Source organism: Diabrotica undecimpunctata, unplaced genomic scaffold (assembly GCF_040954645.1).
Source record: "Diabrotica undecimpunctata isolate CICGRU unplaced genomic scaffold, icDiaUnde3 ctg00000785.1, whole genome shotgun sequence".
Taxonomy (NCBI): Eukaryota; Metazoa; Arthropoda; class Insecta; order Coleoptera; family Chrysomelidae; genus Diabrotica; species Diabrotica undecimpunctata.
The window spans coordinates 9,721-26,182 of NW_027312760.1; the positions used below are offsets into that span (position 1 = coordinate 9,721).

General features: G+C 34.2%; 1 protein-coding gene across 1 annotated transcript; it reads right to left on the reverse strand.

Annotated features, from left to right (window-relative positions):
* Positions 1-3,597: 3,597 nt before the first annotated feature.
* Positions 3,598-12,294, reverse strand: LOC140431728 (transient receptor potential cation channel subfamily A member 1-like; the record flags this gene model as incomplete). The annotated part of the gene is made up of 2 exons (XM_072519610.1): positions 3,598-3,909; positions 12,071-12,294. Coding segments are annotated over 2 exons (536 nt in total), but the record flags the coding sequence as incomplete, so codon positions are not given.
* Between the last annotated feature and the right edge of the window lie 4,168 nt (positions 12,295-16,462).

Sequence of the window (16,462 nt, forward strand, 5' to 3'; positions counted from 1 at the left end):
AGTGTACAAAATAAACACCTCCTTGACGTCTGAAGTTTCCATTTCCCTACTCTAAAAACCCAACCACACTTTATGCTTTTCTGACAAAGAATCTTCCGAAATTATCTCTTTAACATTTTCACAGGTTTTTACTAAAGAATCGAATAATGGCTGATCATGTTAAACAACACTTAATCAAACTTTGCACAACCGCTTCACCTGGTTTAGATGGTTTAACACGAAAACTTCTTAAAAGATGCGCAGACACGCTTGCACTTACCCTTAACCTAATTATCATCATCATCATAAGTAGATCGACAATCCGTTGTGGATCTTGGCCTGCTCACAAAGAAGTCGCCACTCCTGTCGATTCCTGGCAACTTCCCTCCATCTTCTAACCCCTAGAATCTGTAGGTCTTCTTCCACATCATCAATCCATCTCATTCGTGGTCGTCCTCTGCTTCTTGTGCCCTCTGGTTGTGAAAATGTTAATCTCTTCGTGTATTCGTGATCTGACATCCTAGCAATGTGTCCAGCCCATCTAAGTCTCTGCACTTTAACAAACTTCACAATATCTGGATCGGTGTATAACTGATACAGTTCAAAGTTGTATCTTCGACGCCATAGCCCATTTTCATTTACGGCCCCAAAAATCTTTCTAAGAATTTTTCTCTCAAAAATACCAAGAAGTCTTTTATCATTTTGAGATAAGATCCACGTTTCAGCCCCATATATCAAAACTGGTCTTATTAAGGTCCTGTATATATTAAGCTTTAGTGCACGTTTTATATTTTTATTTTTTAAATGTCTCCGGAGGCCGTGAACAGTTCTGTTTGCTATTGCTATGCGTCTTTTTATTTCGTCGCTTGTCGTGTTTGTTGCGTTTACTAGCGATCCAAGATATGTAAATTCTTTGACTTGCTCAAAGGTATGGTTGTTAATTTGAATTATTTCTTGGATATTTCGAGGGTTTTTAGAAACCAACATATATTTGGTTTTTTCCTCGTTTACCACAAGTCCTAATTCACTTGCTGCGTCCGCAAGCCTTGTAAAACACTGCACCATGTCTCTCATACTTCTGCCCACTATAACTATATCGTCAGCGAATGCGAGAATTTGCGTCGATCTATTAAAAATAGTTCCATTCATTCTAATTAACCTAACCTAACCTAATTATACAAACTTTTTTATCCAGACTTCCTACCAAAAAAGGCAACAAACTCGATCCCAACAGTCATCGTCAGATTAGCTTGATGCCAGTAGTTGGCAAAGTCATGAAAGTCATTATTTCCGAGAAGATGACCAAATTCCTTCTCCAGGAACGTGTTATTCCAACACAACAACATGGATTTGTCTTTGCTCCACTCTAACCAATCTCCTACATTATGCTAATGACTGGACGTCATATCTTAACTATTCACAGCCGGTTGACGTTGTTTATCTGGATCTCTCTAAAGCCTTCGATCGTGTACCTAAGTGCAGACTTCTACATAAGCTAGAACATTTTGGAGTTCGCTACTTCGTTGGATAGACAATTTTCTGACAGATCGACATTACAAAGTAAGAGTTGGCGAATCTTTTCACAAGACAGGCTAGTGAAAAGTCCACTGCCTCAGTGTTCTGTCCTTGGACCTCTGCTTTTTACGGTTTATTCCAGCGATGTTCCTTTTTTATGTTTTCAATAAAATATAATTATATGCTGATGACCCCAAAATATATACCAATCGAATCATAAACCAACTAACCGTACAAATATGTACTTCAACTCTATTTTCACTTGGTGGTCCTAGTGGCTACTACCCTTAAATGCAGAAATATGTGTAGTGCTTCGAATTGGCAAAAATAACCCACTTGTGCCGTACGTTGTTAACAGGCAACCATTAGATTGTGGGTGTATAGAACAATCCTGAAGATATCATGGACCGAGCATGTAACAAACAACGAAGTCATGAGAAGAATCAACAAAAGAATGGAAGTATTGGAAACCATCAAGACACGAAAGCTGCAATACCTGGGGCATGTTATGCGTAATGAGAGATACAACCTACTTCAATTGATTATACAAGGGAAAATCCAGGGCAAGAGAAGTGTAGGAAGAAGAAGAATCTCATGGTTGCGTAACTTGAGGGAATGGTACGGATGCACATCAATTGAACTATTCACAGCAGCAGCATCTAAGATCAGAATAGCCATGATGATTGCCAACCTCCGTCGCGGAGATGGCACGTGAAGAAGAAGAACCATTAGATTCTGCGTTCTCATATAACAACCTTGGTGTTATCGGAAATAGCAGCATAACTTGGTCTGACCATATTACATGTATTTTTAAACGTGCGAACTCCAGACTATATCTTATTCGGGGGTGTTTTTTGAGAGTTTCAATGCAGTCATCTTCTAAACTTTACACTCTTTATGAAAGACCCATTCTTGAATAGGCTGGATCAACGTGGTATCCTGATTTGGTTCAAGACAAAACTGATGGAGAACGTTCAAAGAAAACCAACTCAAATTCCTTTAGGACCAAGAAGAACTTATACAGAAATACTTAGTATGGCTAACTTAACTTCTTTTGAACTTCGTCGACAACGTGGGGACTTAATTATCACATACGAAATATTAAGATTCAATTTTTGAAATCTCCATGAAATTTTTACCATAAATCAAGATGAACGCCTTGGAGGTCACCAATTTAAACTTAAAAAAGAGAACTTTTCTACAAGATCCAGATCTAACTTTCTACGAAATAGAGTTTTTGAGTGCTGCAATAACCTTAATGATAACATTGTCCCCGCGCCCTCTACCAACGCCTTCAAAAATAGATTTAACCGTTTTATATTATAGTTAAAATATTGTTTTGTTTTAAATTAATCAAAAATTGTAATTTTGTGAACAAGAAGACGTTCGATCAATATATGCTTCCAGTCATAACTAACGACGCCAAAATACTTTTCTTAATCAAGGCTACTGCAACTAAAAACTCAGAGTAACCCAAAGAAGAATAAAACGATCGCTACTTGAACTAACTCTCAGAGACAGAGTTAGAAACGAAGAAATAAGAAGAAGGACAACGTCACAGCATAGCATGGCTGAAGTGAAACTAGGTGGGCCATGTGGCCAGAATAAATGACGGGTAGTGGACCCAAAAAATTTTAGTGTGGAGACCACGAAAAGACAAAAGAAGCAGAGGTAGACAAAGAAACATCGTATAATTTAGGAATGTTTTATGTACAAAGCCTTGTTCAGTGTCTAAATACTGATAGAGAGTTGCAGATATACAAATCAAAATGAATACGTCTATGCAATTGATTATGAAAAGTCTTTTGACAGGTACGATGTATTAACATGTTAGAAACATTAAAAATAGCTAGATTGGATGATAAAGACCTACGAATAACTACAAATATGCACTATATTCAAGTAACAATAATAAACAAGAACTTTACTGGAACGAATTTGTACTGGACGACATCTATATTTATTCTATTTTTTAAATCGAATGTGAAGTGGATTATTCAAATGGGAATAGATATGTGATACATGTGTGATGAACAGAAACTTAAAAAATAAAAAAAATCAAAGAACTAAATCATATAGAAGTGGCAAGTAGAAGATCTTTACCTTATTAATGTATGTACTGTCCTCCAACCTCCTCTTAACGCCGCAAGCAGCATTGGCGATCGTCTTTCTTTGTCCATCACGTTTATATCTGCTCCCTCACTGACCAAATATTCTACTATTTCCGGATGGTCAAACATAGCGGCACAGTGAAGCGGCGTCATCTTCTGAACATCGCACGACTGAAGACACGGCAGTTTTTCTTCTGGTTGCATTTTAAACATAATCTTGACTATTTCGGTGGCACCTTGAGCACAAGCCAGATGAACTGGAGTCGATAGATCCTGTTGTTGTATGGAGATCTTAGCACCTGACCTAGTTAGGATAGAGGATTAATTTATTATTACCTGATTATACACTAAAATATAAAAAAGAATGATTTTATAAATTGGAGATTTGTTCCAATTGGAGAATTGGAAATAAGTTCGCAGTAAAATGCCTATTGTAAATTTATTAATAGAGTTTATATATGAGGATCAACTAAGCAAACGTATTAAATTCAAAATATATGATTTTGATTTATCGACAAAAAACTAATTGAATTAAACATAGTTAAAAGTAAATATTTTATTGATTGTAGAACTTTATTAATAACATTGTTTTTGACAGAAAGTTAGAGTTTTGTGTTTAATTTCGAAATTTCCAATTTTTAAAGCTTTCATTTTATTGCTTTTATCTCAGTTTGGTTAAACAGAATGTCATGGCTGCGCAACCTGAGAGAGTGGTACGGATGTACATCAAATGAAATTTTTAGAGCAGCCGTCTCAAAAGTTCGAATAGCTATGATGATTGCCGACCTCCGCCACGGAGATGGCACTTGAAGAAGAAGAAGATTAAACATTGCGCGGATTTATAGCGTTTTGCTCCATATGAATGGATTTATTTCGTTTTGCTTACATGTTTTTTCATTTCATAACCTTCATTAGCGGTGTCATCTTTTCGGTTTTCCAGAATGTCCTTATAATATTTAAGGTCTTCTTCTTTTCACCTATTTCTAAATTTTTGTATCAGTAAATATTTTAACACTTCAACACGTCACATCAACTTCTAGTACAACTTACTACGACTTTAATGAAAGGAAAAGTGGCAGGTAGAAGAGGTCCAGGAAGAAGAAAATGCTCCTGGTTGAAGAATGTAAGAGACTGGAGAGACATGGACACATATTCGATACTAAGAACAGCTCAAGATAGAGAGCAGTTTTCTGTAGTTATAGCCAACCTTCAGTAATGGAGAAGGTACCTTAAGAAGAAGAAATATTTTAACGATTGTTTTTTCTTTTCTTTTATTGGCCTTTTCAACTGTGAGTCTTTTTTACCTTTCTCAAGAAACGTTTTAGAAACTGCAGAGTTATTTTCAAACCTAAAGTGTTTAAAGCAAGTAATGTTTGTTGGTGAAGGATACTTTTTCTTTAATATAATTTATTTAACAAATGATATTCCATCAATTTTTTTTTAAATATGATTGCAATTAAAATGAAAAAGACAGTCAAAATTTGATCTCACGTACAAAACGTCTATGTATCTGTTTATATGTATTTCGCCTTAATAAGGCTCATCAGAACAGCTATTCATAGGCGTTCTCAACGTGAAAAATAAATCTTTTCTGTCTTTAAGAAACAACACTAAAATGGCTTCGAAACGGACGCAATAGCGACATCTGATAATAAATCCGTAAAATAGTTTCGAAACACAATTCAGATTTCTGCCTTAATCTGAGCCTTCTAAAAATTGCAAGGTAAAGCAGACGTTGATAAAGATGTTAATAGAGACATGGGGAATCTAAAATTTGCATTCCACGACATGTCTCCTCAACTAAGCAGAAATCATTAGCGAATTGGTTTCTTGTACTCATACAGAGTAGATCCGAATAAAATGAAAAAGACAGTCAAGATTTGATTTCACTTACAAAGCGTCTATGTATCTGTTTATACGTATTTCGCCTTAATAAGGCTCATCAGAACAGATATTCATAGGCGTTCTCAACGTGAAAAATAAATCTTTAATGTATTTAAGAAGCAACACTAAAATGGCTTCGAAACGGACGCAATAGCGACATCTGATAATAAATCCGTAAAATAGTTTCGAAACACAATTCAGATTTCTGCCTTAATCTGAGCCTTCTAAAAATTGCAAGGCAAAGCAGACGTTGATAAAGATGTTAATAGAATGTAGTAGAATGCAAATTTTAGATTCCCCATGTCTCTAATCAGATGAATGGCTTTTTACAGCTCCAAAAGAGCGGTTAATTGCTTCATATTCTTCTTTGTCTTTAAAGAAGCACATTTTCTTAAGGCTTTTTCAACGCGCCAAAATACTCTGTCAGCTGGTGAGAAGCTATGACCTCTAACAGGGAATATCAGATGAATTTCAGTTAAATTTTAGGTGATTTTTCCTTTGGCTAATAGTAGAGGGCATAGATAACTTGGGAGTTTCTATTTTGCCTTTCACATTCGTCAGAAAATAAACAAACTTTTTGTTTATCTTCAAGACTTAATGAATCCAGATGACAAAGTAAAGCAGATGATACTTCCAGCGATCCCCGTCCATCCATATCTTCTGTTCATGTGTAGAGTACGCTGCTATCTCGACTGGACTATTAAAAAATTTTAAAAATAATTGTTTTTGAAGTGCGTTTATATTATTTGTTTATATTTGTTTGTATTATTCTATGAAATATGTTTTTACGATAATCCGTTTGTAGCAGTTTTAAATTAAAAATTTTCAAAAGTTGAATGAGATTTAATTGGACAAAATAACAGAAAATAAATTCAATTGATTTATAAGCCATGTTATATTTTAATAACTAAAACATACAATGCAAGTAATCTTCTTAACAAAATATTTACGCAAATTTGAAATGATAAATAAAGAGTGCTGTCTCTCTTAACAGCTAGTTTTAGATACAAATCCATTATCAAGGATCCATTATCCATAATTTAAAATATATTTTAAAGGAAAAAAGTCTTGTCTTTCATTTGGCCAGTTAAAAATGATTAAGATCGAGAAAAAATTCAAATTATAGCAGTTATTCCAAAATGCGCCATCATTGGTCGTGACGTCATATAGTGAGAATATTCAAGGATCGGCCTCCATTAATTCATTACGTTTGACATTCGTTTTTTTTTAAATTATCGAAAGGGGTTTTTTGGAAGGCCAGTCTGATAACTTACCCATTGTAAATATGGTTATGGTAGGCCACATATTTTGAAAAGGCTGAAAATTTTTCCGTGGGAGAAGTTCAGGGATTTAAACTAGATAAGTAAGTACATAAAAATGAGATATGCTTGTGAAGTGCTACACCGTTAGTGCGGGACACCAAACGTTAGCAGCTTCAAAAAGACTACAAGTATTTGAAATAAAGATATGTCGACAAACGTTACGAGATTATGTACTACCTATAGAAAATGTCACACCGAGAGTGCAGTACGGCTAATATAGGAATGCACAATTGCCGGATTTCACGCCTTGTGCTTGGCGATACAAACAGGTCCAAGTGGTAGTCACAGAACCGTACTCAGATCTCTAGGCCGGGCTCTGTTATTTATTATAAAATAATATATTGGTAAAATAATTGCCTTCAAGTAGCCAAATAAGAGGCATGAATTTGAATAAAAAGACCTTAAGTTTTTAGCGAGAATTTTATTATAAAACTGTATACTTTATTAAACTAACAAATGTATTTTAAATTACATTTCTTGATAGCTATAAATATACCGGGTGGAACCTCCGGTAACTCGATTTCCGTGCACCCAGCCCAATATCCAAGAAAAACTTTTTCTTTTGTAAATATGTGAAAAATTATCAGGAACGGGAATATCGAAAAAGCTTTGCACATTTCTTAATCCCGGCGATGTTATTAAAAAAAAAAAAAAAACAAGTTGCGCACTTGAATCACTGCGAAATTTTAACACCTACTATGAATTTTTTTTTGTGGAAATCTGAAGTGCAGTTTTTTGTCCTTGTTAAAACATAATGCAGTCTCGCATTTTTTACACACAACATAAGTTTACCTAGTTCCTTGGAATAGCAACCTGGTAGTTTTCAGCGAAAACCTTGTGTTATTCCATATGGGATAATGGTTTTCCTTGCCCACACTTGACCAGATGAGCAGGTATAAGGTTTATAGTGTAAGTTATTTAACATTATATTATATATATATATATATATATATATATATATATATATATATACTTTAGTAAACTAACAAATATATTTTAAATTACGTTTCTTGATAGCTATAAATATACAGGGTGGAACCTCCGGGAACTCGATTTCCGTGCACCCAGCCCAATATCCGAAAAGCCCATACTCTGATTGGACTGGTAAATGCATTTTATTGGTTATAACAGTGTAAAATAATCGAGGTTACTCATATATATTCAATTAATTATACTAAAGTCGTCCTCTACATCCGAGATGTCGGATTCGCTTTCGCTACTCTCCCCTGCGTTCGCGTGTATTATCAATTGGGTCTACGTCATCTTGCAGGTTGTCCGCAGTCCACATATCAGTTTCCGTTTTCTCAACAACATGAGTGACATAATTGCGCCAATTTTGCTCTGTGACGCGTGCGAAACTGTCGTCGATCAACTGGCGTACCTCGACGTTTTTAAAAGTGGTATTATGGGTACCTACATATCGCTTAACTTGGTTCCATACCATTTCAATAGGATTCAATTCGCAGTGATATGAAGGAAGCCTTAAAATATAAACATTATGTTGTGAAGCATACTCATCAAGATGATACTTATCGTATTGATCTTTAAAAGCACGCGCTGCTTCTAATAGCTCGGATTTAAAATAACACTCCTCGAAAAAAATGTCTTTTTCCACTAGCCATTCCTTGATTGCAGCTTTATTCCAGGAATTGTTAGGGAATCTCTCTTTACGGGGAGTGGTACGATGCATTGTCCATTACAATGATATTTCTGCGACCATTATTTGGTAAATTTGATATTAATGTCTCCTTAAACCACGACTCAAAATATGCGGCATCCATTTTATCGTGATAGTCGCCATCATTTTTTCTTTGCCAGAAAAACACGCTGTGTGCCAGGAAGGAAACCTCCTGAAAAACCTGCCTGCAATAAAACATATCGTGGACTTCGTTTAGTAGGTGCTTTTAAGCCAGTACTTAAACCTTTGAGAAAAGCATCAAGACTGTTTTGTATCGTAGTATCGCACCATTCGTAATTTATAGATTGGCCCACATTAACCCACGATTCGTCCAAATATATGATATTGCAATGGTCTTTTCGCAAACGTCGTATAGTTCTCAAATAATTATGGCGCCAATGAATAATATCCTCTCGCTCCACCATGATGCTTCTTCGGCCACGTTTCTTATAAACAAATCCAATATCTTTCAGAAGTCTGTATTAAGCAGAAAGAGACAACGGCTGTATATTCTCATTACCTTGAATGAAGTTATGTATATGCTTTAATATTGGCGGCAAATTTTTCATGAAAAATTCACAATGAACAATTCTCCGTAGAATACTTCTTACACCCTCGTCATATGTGAATATTCTAGAATTTGATTGACACACTCGTTTTTTACGTTTTTTTGGCAATTTCAACGTTCCACTCTGTTCTTTTTCTTTTTTGGAAATTGTAAATGCTTCTTTCGCTAACACCAGTCATCAACGAAGTACGTCTTACAGCAGCACTTACATTAAGTTGTTCCGTATTTTGTAAAAAACACAACACATTTAACACTACGAGTTTAGCGCAACCGTTAAATAATTCACCTGATTTAAACCTTATGGGACTTCCCATGCTCTCTGTTGAAACTCGGACCTAAATTTTGAAGTGTAGTTTCGTTTTCCAAAAGCACTTTCACCCCCTACCCATCCTTAGGATGTATATTCTCATTACCTTGAATGAAGTTACGTATATGCTTTAATATTAGCGGCAAATTTTTCATGAAAATTTCACAATGAACAATTCTCCGTAGAATACTTCTTACACCCTCGTCATATGTGAATATTCTAGAATTTGATTGACACACTCGTTTTTACGTTTTTTTTGGCAATTTCAACGTTCTACTCTGTTCTTTTTCTTTTTTGAAATTGTAAATGCTTCTTTCGCTAACACCAGTCATCAACGAAGTACGTCTTACAGCAGCACGTACATTAAGTTGTTCCGTATTTTGTAAAAAACACAACACATTTAACACTACGAGTTTAGCGCAACCGTTAAATAATTCACCTGATTTAAACTTATGGGACCTCCCTGCTCTCTGTTGAAACTCGGACTAAATTTTGAAGTGTAGTTTCGTTTCCAAAAGCACTTTTCACCCCCCTACCCATCCATAGGATGGGTAGGGGGTGAAATAGGAAAGCTTGGAGTTTATAAAATACTAATTATGACAAACAAATTTATGGCCATATGTAGGTGATTATGTTAATGATGGTAATTTGTAGCAGAAGTTTTACAAAAGAAATGAAGACCCTGTTTATAGAAACAACATAACTGTAGTTTTAATATTTTACATAATAGAAAAAATCTAATTTTTATGAAAGAATTGGAATTTGAATATTATATATAATATCTATAAATAATATCATTTCCAAGTTTCCAAAATTCTTTCCTAGAAATTAATGTAGGTTTTTTCTATTTATGTAAAACATTAAAACTACAGTTATTGTATGTTGTTCTTGTAAAGAGGTGTTCAAATGTTTACTCTTATGAATATGATTCAATTGTATATCTCATGTTGACGTTTTATATGCAAAATTTATAGTTTTCGTTTGTCAATCACTCATCAATGCCTTTTTATTCTACTGTATACGTATACATGATATAAAATATTTTACTCGTACTGCGGCAGATGGATTTTATCCAAGCCGGTCCTGTGAGACAATGAGCAATCAACAGCTGGAGAAAACCGACAACCCTGCGCATTTATTCTCCATTAGAAAAGCATTGCCGTATCTTACCCGTACTGCACTCTCAGTGTGACATTTTCTATAGACTATCACAATTAAAATGCTGCGATAAAACGACATAAGCTCACTAAAATAAAAAAAACCAAAAACCTAAGATCTAAGCTAGATGTGAACATCGGACGCGATGTGTTTGGCTCGCTATCTCAGAGTATACGAATTGAAGAGATTTTAGCTCTAACAATTTACTGACTGAGAAAACGCAAATTGAGAAGCATTTGCCGAACTTATTGCTAATCTTCAATAAAAGAAGACGCTTTAAAAGAAAGATACTGTCTTAAAAATTTATTAGTAGATTTATAGCCTATAATTTTTTTTCAGTTGATGGTTTTTCTTAAACTTGAGTTATAATGTTGGAGTTTTTCTGTATCACCGTTGGTTCAGTGTGAAATTATTTTATTAAATGTGAAGTATACAGGGTCAGTCACACTAACGAGACGGAAGAATACAGCGAAACGGTAAAAGATTATGAAAAAAATTTAATGTATAGTATGTAGCTTGATAAAGGCTACATTTTAAAATTATTCTGAAATACACAGGGTGTCACAATAAAGCGCGGCGTTTCAAAGATATATTTTTCTTATGAACCACCCTATATTTTATTGGATTTTTTAATTGTCTGCAAAAAATAAGGTATAGTTTTATAAGAGTTATGTCGAATTTTCTTCTTAAAATGTAAAACTTTAAACTAGGACTCATTCTAATTTATGTAAGCAATTCTAATAAAATTACTCATACATCTGAATAGCTGGATATTGGTCGAATATGTCGAATACATTTTATAACAATGTCAATACGATGGGTTTAAAAATCGAAAGTAACAATTATAAATATTTGAAATCGCTTTCCGTTTAACAAAATTTTAAATTACGGCAAAACTATCATTCCTAGTTATAGGACATCCGTATATCATTCGAAAAAGAAAAAAATTTTTAATTGGATTTTTAATAATTCATTAATATACGGTGTGTTCCATTTAAAATAAGCCTTATATTACACATTGAATAATCCAATAATAAAAACTGCAAATTTGAACACCCTGTAAATAAATGTTTAATAATTAATCATGAAATACATTCAACCAATATACAACTATTTAGAGGTATAACCAATTTTATTAGAATTTCATAAATAAGTAAAGAATGAGTCTTCGTTTAAAACTTTACATTTTATACTCAGAATACTCTGTATATAGGTATAGGGAAGTCTTATAAAACTATACCTTATTTTTTGCCGACAAAAATGCAATAAATATAGGGTGTCCCATAAGAAAAAATATAACTTTGATACGCCGCACTTTATTGGGACGCTCTATATATTTGAAAATAATTTTAAAATGTAGCCCTTATTAACCTTCAAACTATAAATCTAAAATTTTTTTAAAATCTTTTACCGTTTCGCTGTAATCTTTTCTAATTCTGCGTTTGTCTTTTATACAAGCAACTCGTTTTCTTTTGAAGAATATACATGAAAAAAAAAGCTAAAGAGACATATTATGTGCGATATTGCGATATTTAAAAAATTTCTTACTTTATACATAATTCAACAGCCTTTATATCACCTCCATGGACGGCAGAGTGAAGTGGTACGTTTCCTTCGGAATCGTAGAACGAAATCATTTCCTGTCTGCTGCAACCTCGTGACTCGCCCCATTGCAGGAAAACTTCTAAAGTTTTGGATGAAGCGTTTTTTGGCTGCTTCGTGTATGGGATAATATCCGTTGTTGCATGGAATTTTCGGACAAGCACCGAATTCTGAAATCTGAAAGACATGAATGAAAATCTTGACTCGATAATACTTTTTTACTTCTAAAATCAATACATACTGATCTGTATCAAAAATTATAATAAGTTCAACCTTAGAAACCTCTCTAGAAAGAGTGGAACGGCCAAATGTAATAAATTCCAAATAATACATAAATGGGGCGTGTTAAAAAATACTCGAACAGTTTGGTTGGTATTTTTAGTTGCTCATGTATTGCAATAAAAATTTTAGAGGATGTGTTATGTTGCAGTACCTGATACCAACTGACTTATTTTAAATATAATATCCTAATAATAAATTTTTTAATTTCTTAGAATATTCTTGACATATCCCATGTAAAATAACCTATACATATCTTTAACTTTTTCAGAAATATTGTTATAGTTATCGATGTGTGTGTGCTCAGGTTTATTGCAATAAATAATACTAGAAAAAAATAATCTTAGTACAGACATTTGCTACACTATACTGAAAAACCAATAAGTGATACTGCTTAATTTTTGATAATATAAAAAACAAAAAAACACATGTGAATATAGATGTTCAAAATGCTCGTCGCGAACATCTTGGTAACTTTTTTCTTACGTTACTCAACATCTTAGGCGAGATCGACAAAAACGGGCTCAGCTCCAATCTACCATAGTCGTGACTATATAATCTTCTTCTTCTTCATGTACCATTGAGAACGTTGGTTACCATCACAGCTATCTTAATTTTATTCACAGCCACCCTAAATAGCATGCTTGTATCAACACCATACCAATCTCGCAAGTTCTTCAACCATGAGGTTATTCTGCGTCCTGGACTGCGTTTGCCTGCTATTTTTTCTTGCATGATATTTTGTAGCAACCTATATTTGGGACCTCTCATTACATGTCCGAAATACTCCAGCTTTCTCTGCTTGAATCCTTTTTGCTTTTCCTCTCAAATCTTCTCCACCCAGGAAACTTTTAAAATTCTTCTATAGCACCGTATTTCGAAAGCCACAAGGCGATTTAGATCGATTTTATTCACAGTCCAGGACTCGAAACCATAAAGTAAGTCCAGATCATAGTCCACCTTGGACATCCTTCTAAAAGCCGCTCTAGCCTGCTCCATCCTAGATCTAATTTCGCCGTGATTTTCTGCGTTACAATTTAATTGTTGTCCAAGGTAAACGATTTTATCAACTTGCTCAAGTTTGGTATTATTTACATATATAGAGGGTTTTATATGCTGTTGTTTACTTATTACGAGTATTTTGGTTTTCCGTATGTTTAGATCCAGACCTGCCTCCCTACAACTCTCAACGACACTATCAAGTAGTGTTTGCAGATCTTATTGACTAGAAGCTAGGAGTACTATATTGTCCGCAAATCGCGAATTATTGATGACTTCACCATTCACAAGTATCCTTCTTGCTTTTCAGAAAGTGCTTTTCTGAAAATTCTTTCGGAGAAAATGTTGAAAAGCAGAGGTGACAAAAGGCATCCCTGCCGTACTCCTCTTTTAATATTAAGAGCCTGTGATTCCACATCATCTTCTAAAACTGATGTTGTTTGATTCCAATATAGATTTGCAATTATTCGAACATCTCTGCCGTCCAAGCCAATGTCTTTTAGAGCTTCGATCAATATAGAGTGCTTAACACGATCAAATGCCTTTTGGAAGTCAATAAAACAACAGTATATGTCTACATATAATCGCAAGCATTATTCGTCTTTTTCTTCTTCTTAGGGTGCCTATCGGTTCCGGATGTTGGCGATTAGCATAGCTATCCTAACTTTACCTGCAGCTATTCGGAATAGTGCGGTTGTAGATATATTGAACCACTTCCTTAGGTTTTGAAGCCAAAATATTCTTCTTCTCCCTGTCCTCTCTTTCCAAATACCTTGCCCTAAATAATGAGTTGCAATAAGCCACATCTGTGTTTATGTCTTATAACATGGATAAGATATATCTAATTTGCGCTCTTTGATTGTGTTAGTAGTCTCGCATTCCTTGCCGAATCTACGAAGGACCTCGATATTATTCACACAATACACCTATGAAATTTGAAAGATGCGCCTGTAACAGCACATCTCGAAGGCCTCGAGCTTTCCTTAAAAAGCTTCGGAGAGCGTCCATGCCTCTACTCCGTATAATAATGTAGAAAATATATAGCATCTGATGATAGAGATTCGTTTTTATAGTCAGCTAAATCGAAAGGTTTGGTTTTGTTTACAATATCTTTGACATTTCCCCGTAAGAAAAAGTCTAAAGGCGTCAAATCAGGAGATTGTGTTGATCATTCTATCCATCCTTGCCTCCCTATCCACCTATTTGGTAATAGGGTGGTGCTCTATCTTGCTAAACAAATCACATTCGCTAGAACTTTGTTTGTGGTGGCTAGTTGTTTGCTGGTTTAGGATATAAGTTTGTCAAAGTTGGTATAATATTCTTCTGGAGAAGTGCTAAATAAGTATCGCCATTCAAATTACCCTCAATGAAAAAGGAAACTATGATATGGTTTTAAACAATTCATTCATATGCATTAACCTTTCAGGATATTGTGTATGTTCTTCTCTCATCCAGTGGGGATTTTCCCTAGACCAATAGCGGCATTCTGACGATTAGCATGCCCGTGAAGTGCAATCCACTCTAACACAAAACACGTTTTAATTGGAATACATTGTTGTCTAAGATTGCCATTATTTTTTAAAAAAGTACATTATTCCTTTAAAGTTCCTTTCCGTAAGTTCCTTAGTCGATTTAATTTTATAGTGATGCATTTCAATTTTTTTAATGTTCGGATAATCGATGAATGGCTATAGTTAAACATTGGGATTGTTTTTCGACTAGAAGTATTTAAGTTTTCTTCAAATTCATGCAGCTGCTTTGTGTTTGTTATCGCTATTGCTTCATCTCCTTCCAATTTTTTTGAGGTTATCTTTTTTTTTGTGTTGTTTTTTCAATCTGATGTCCTTCTTCATCCTTCCCATTCCTCTTCATTTATTTTAACTTCCTTAAATTTAATTTTGCACTCTGCACAGTTGCACTTTGCATACATACCCTGTGCAGATTGCAATTCCTGCTACATTGGCCAGATCAGCCGCTCTCTTCAAGGTCAACTAACGTCTCATAGAAGCGACATTGGGATTTCTAAATCATCTTGTGCTCTTGCACAACATGCCATTTCAACTAAACACAGTATCGATTTCACGAATATCAAAATATTGTGCAAACAACAAAATTATCATAAGCGATCCCTCCTTGAAATGTGCCAAATTCTAAAATATCGAACTTCCCTAAATAAAAGAACTGACATCGATAACTTGAGCCAGATATATCACTCTCTCATCATACAGAACAAATAAAAAACCACCATGCAGGACAAATAAGAACTTTATATCCCTATTCTTCTTTTTTTTTAACTAAGAGTCTAAATTGGTCCATTCTTTATCGAATATAATATAAAAAAATTTAAATTCTGTTTTAAAAAAATTGGGTTTTTTACGAATTCCCTCGATAATCGTACCTCACTGCATTCTAAATAAATTCATGTACGAAAGCAAGCCACATGTGGAACTATGACATTCAACAACGTACAGCAAACAACCGAAAGCATACTAGTGTGGTTCGACACTTAAAGGAGCTTTAACAATACATCCAAATGAAGCCATCGGTCAAAATAAAAAAATCACCTAATAATTAAATTAATGAACTTTAGTGCTCTCATACAGTTTTTCGTGTGCTTTTTTTTTCGTTTAGTTTGTTAAGTTTTAATGATATGTTATTATAGAGTTTTCATAACATCTTAAGAACCTACAAATTGTTTTGTAAGTATGAACCTTGTTCCTTTTTTTTTTATTCTTGTTTTACTTATATTCTTACATCATTACTTTTTGTAGAGAACTGATGATGCTTTTAAAAAATAATAAAAGCGAAACGTATTCTAGTAAACTAATGAAGTAGTTGACGTCTTTCATTTGCCAATAATTGACCGATCAAACCTTTGCAACTCACCTGTTAAATATATTTTAACTTTAATTAACGGTCGTACTCTTTGCACCATAAAGGTATGTTAGCTTGTTTCAGTACTCATTCTTCATAATTTCTTATTTAAGTAAGTATATTCTTTAAGAAACCTCAGGTAAATAGCTGATTATGTAATAAACCATATATTAGACTCTGAGAGTA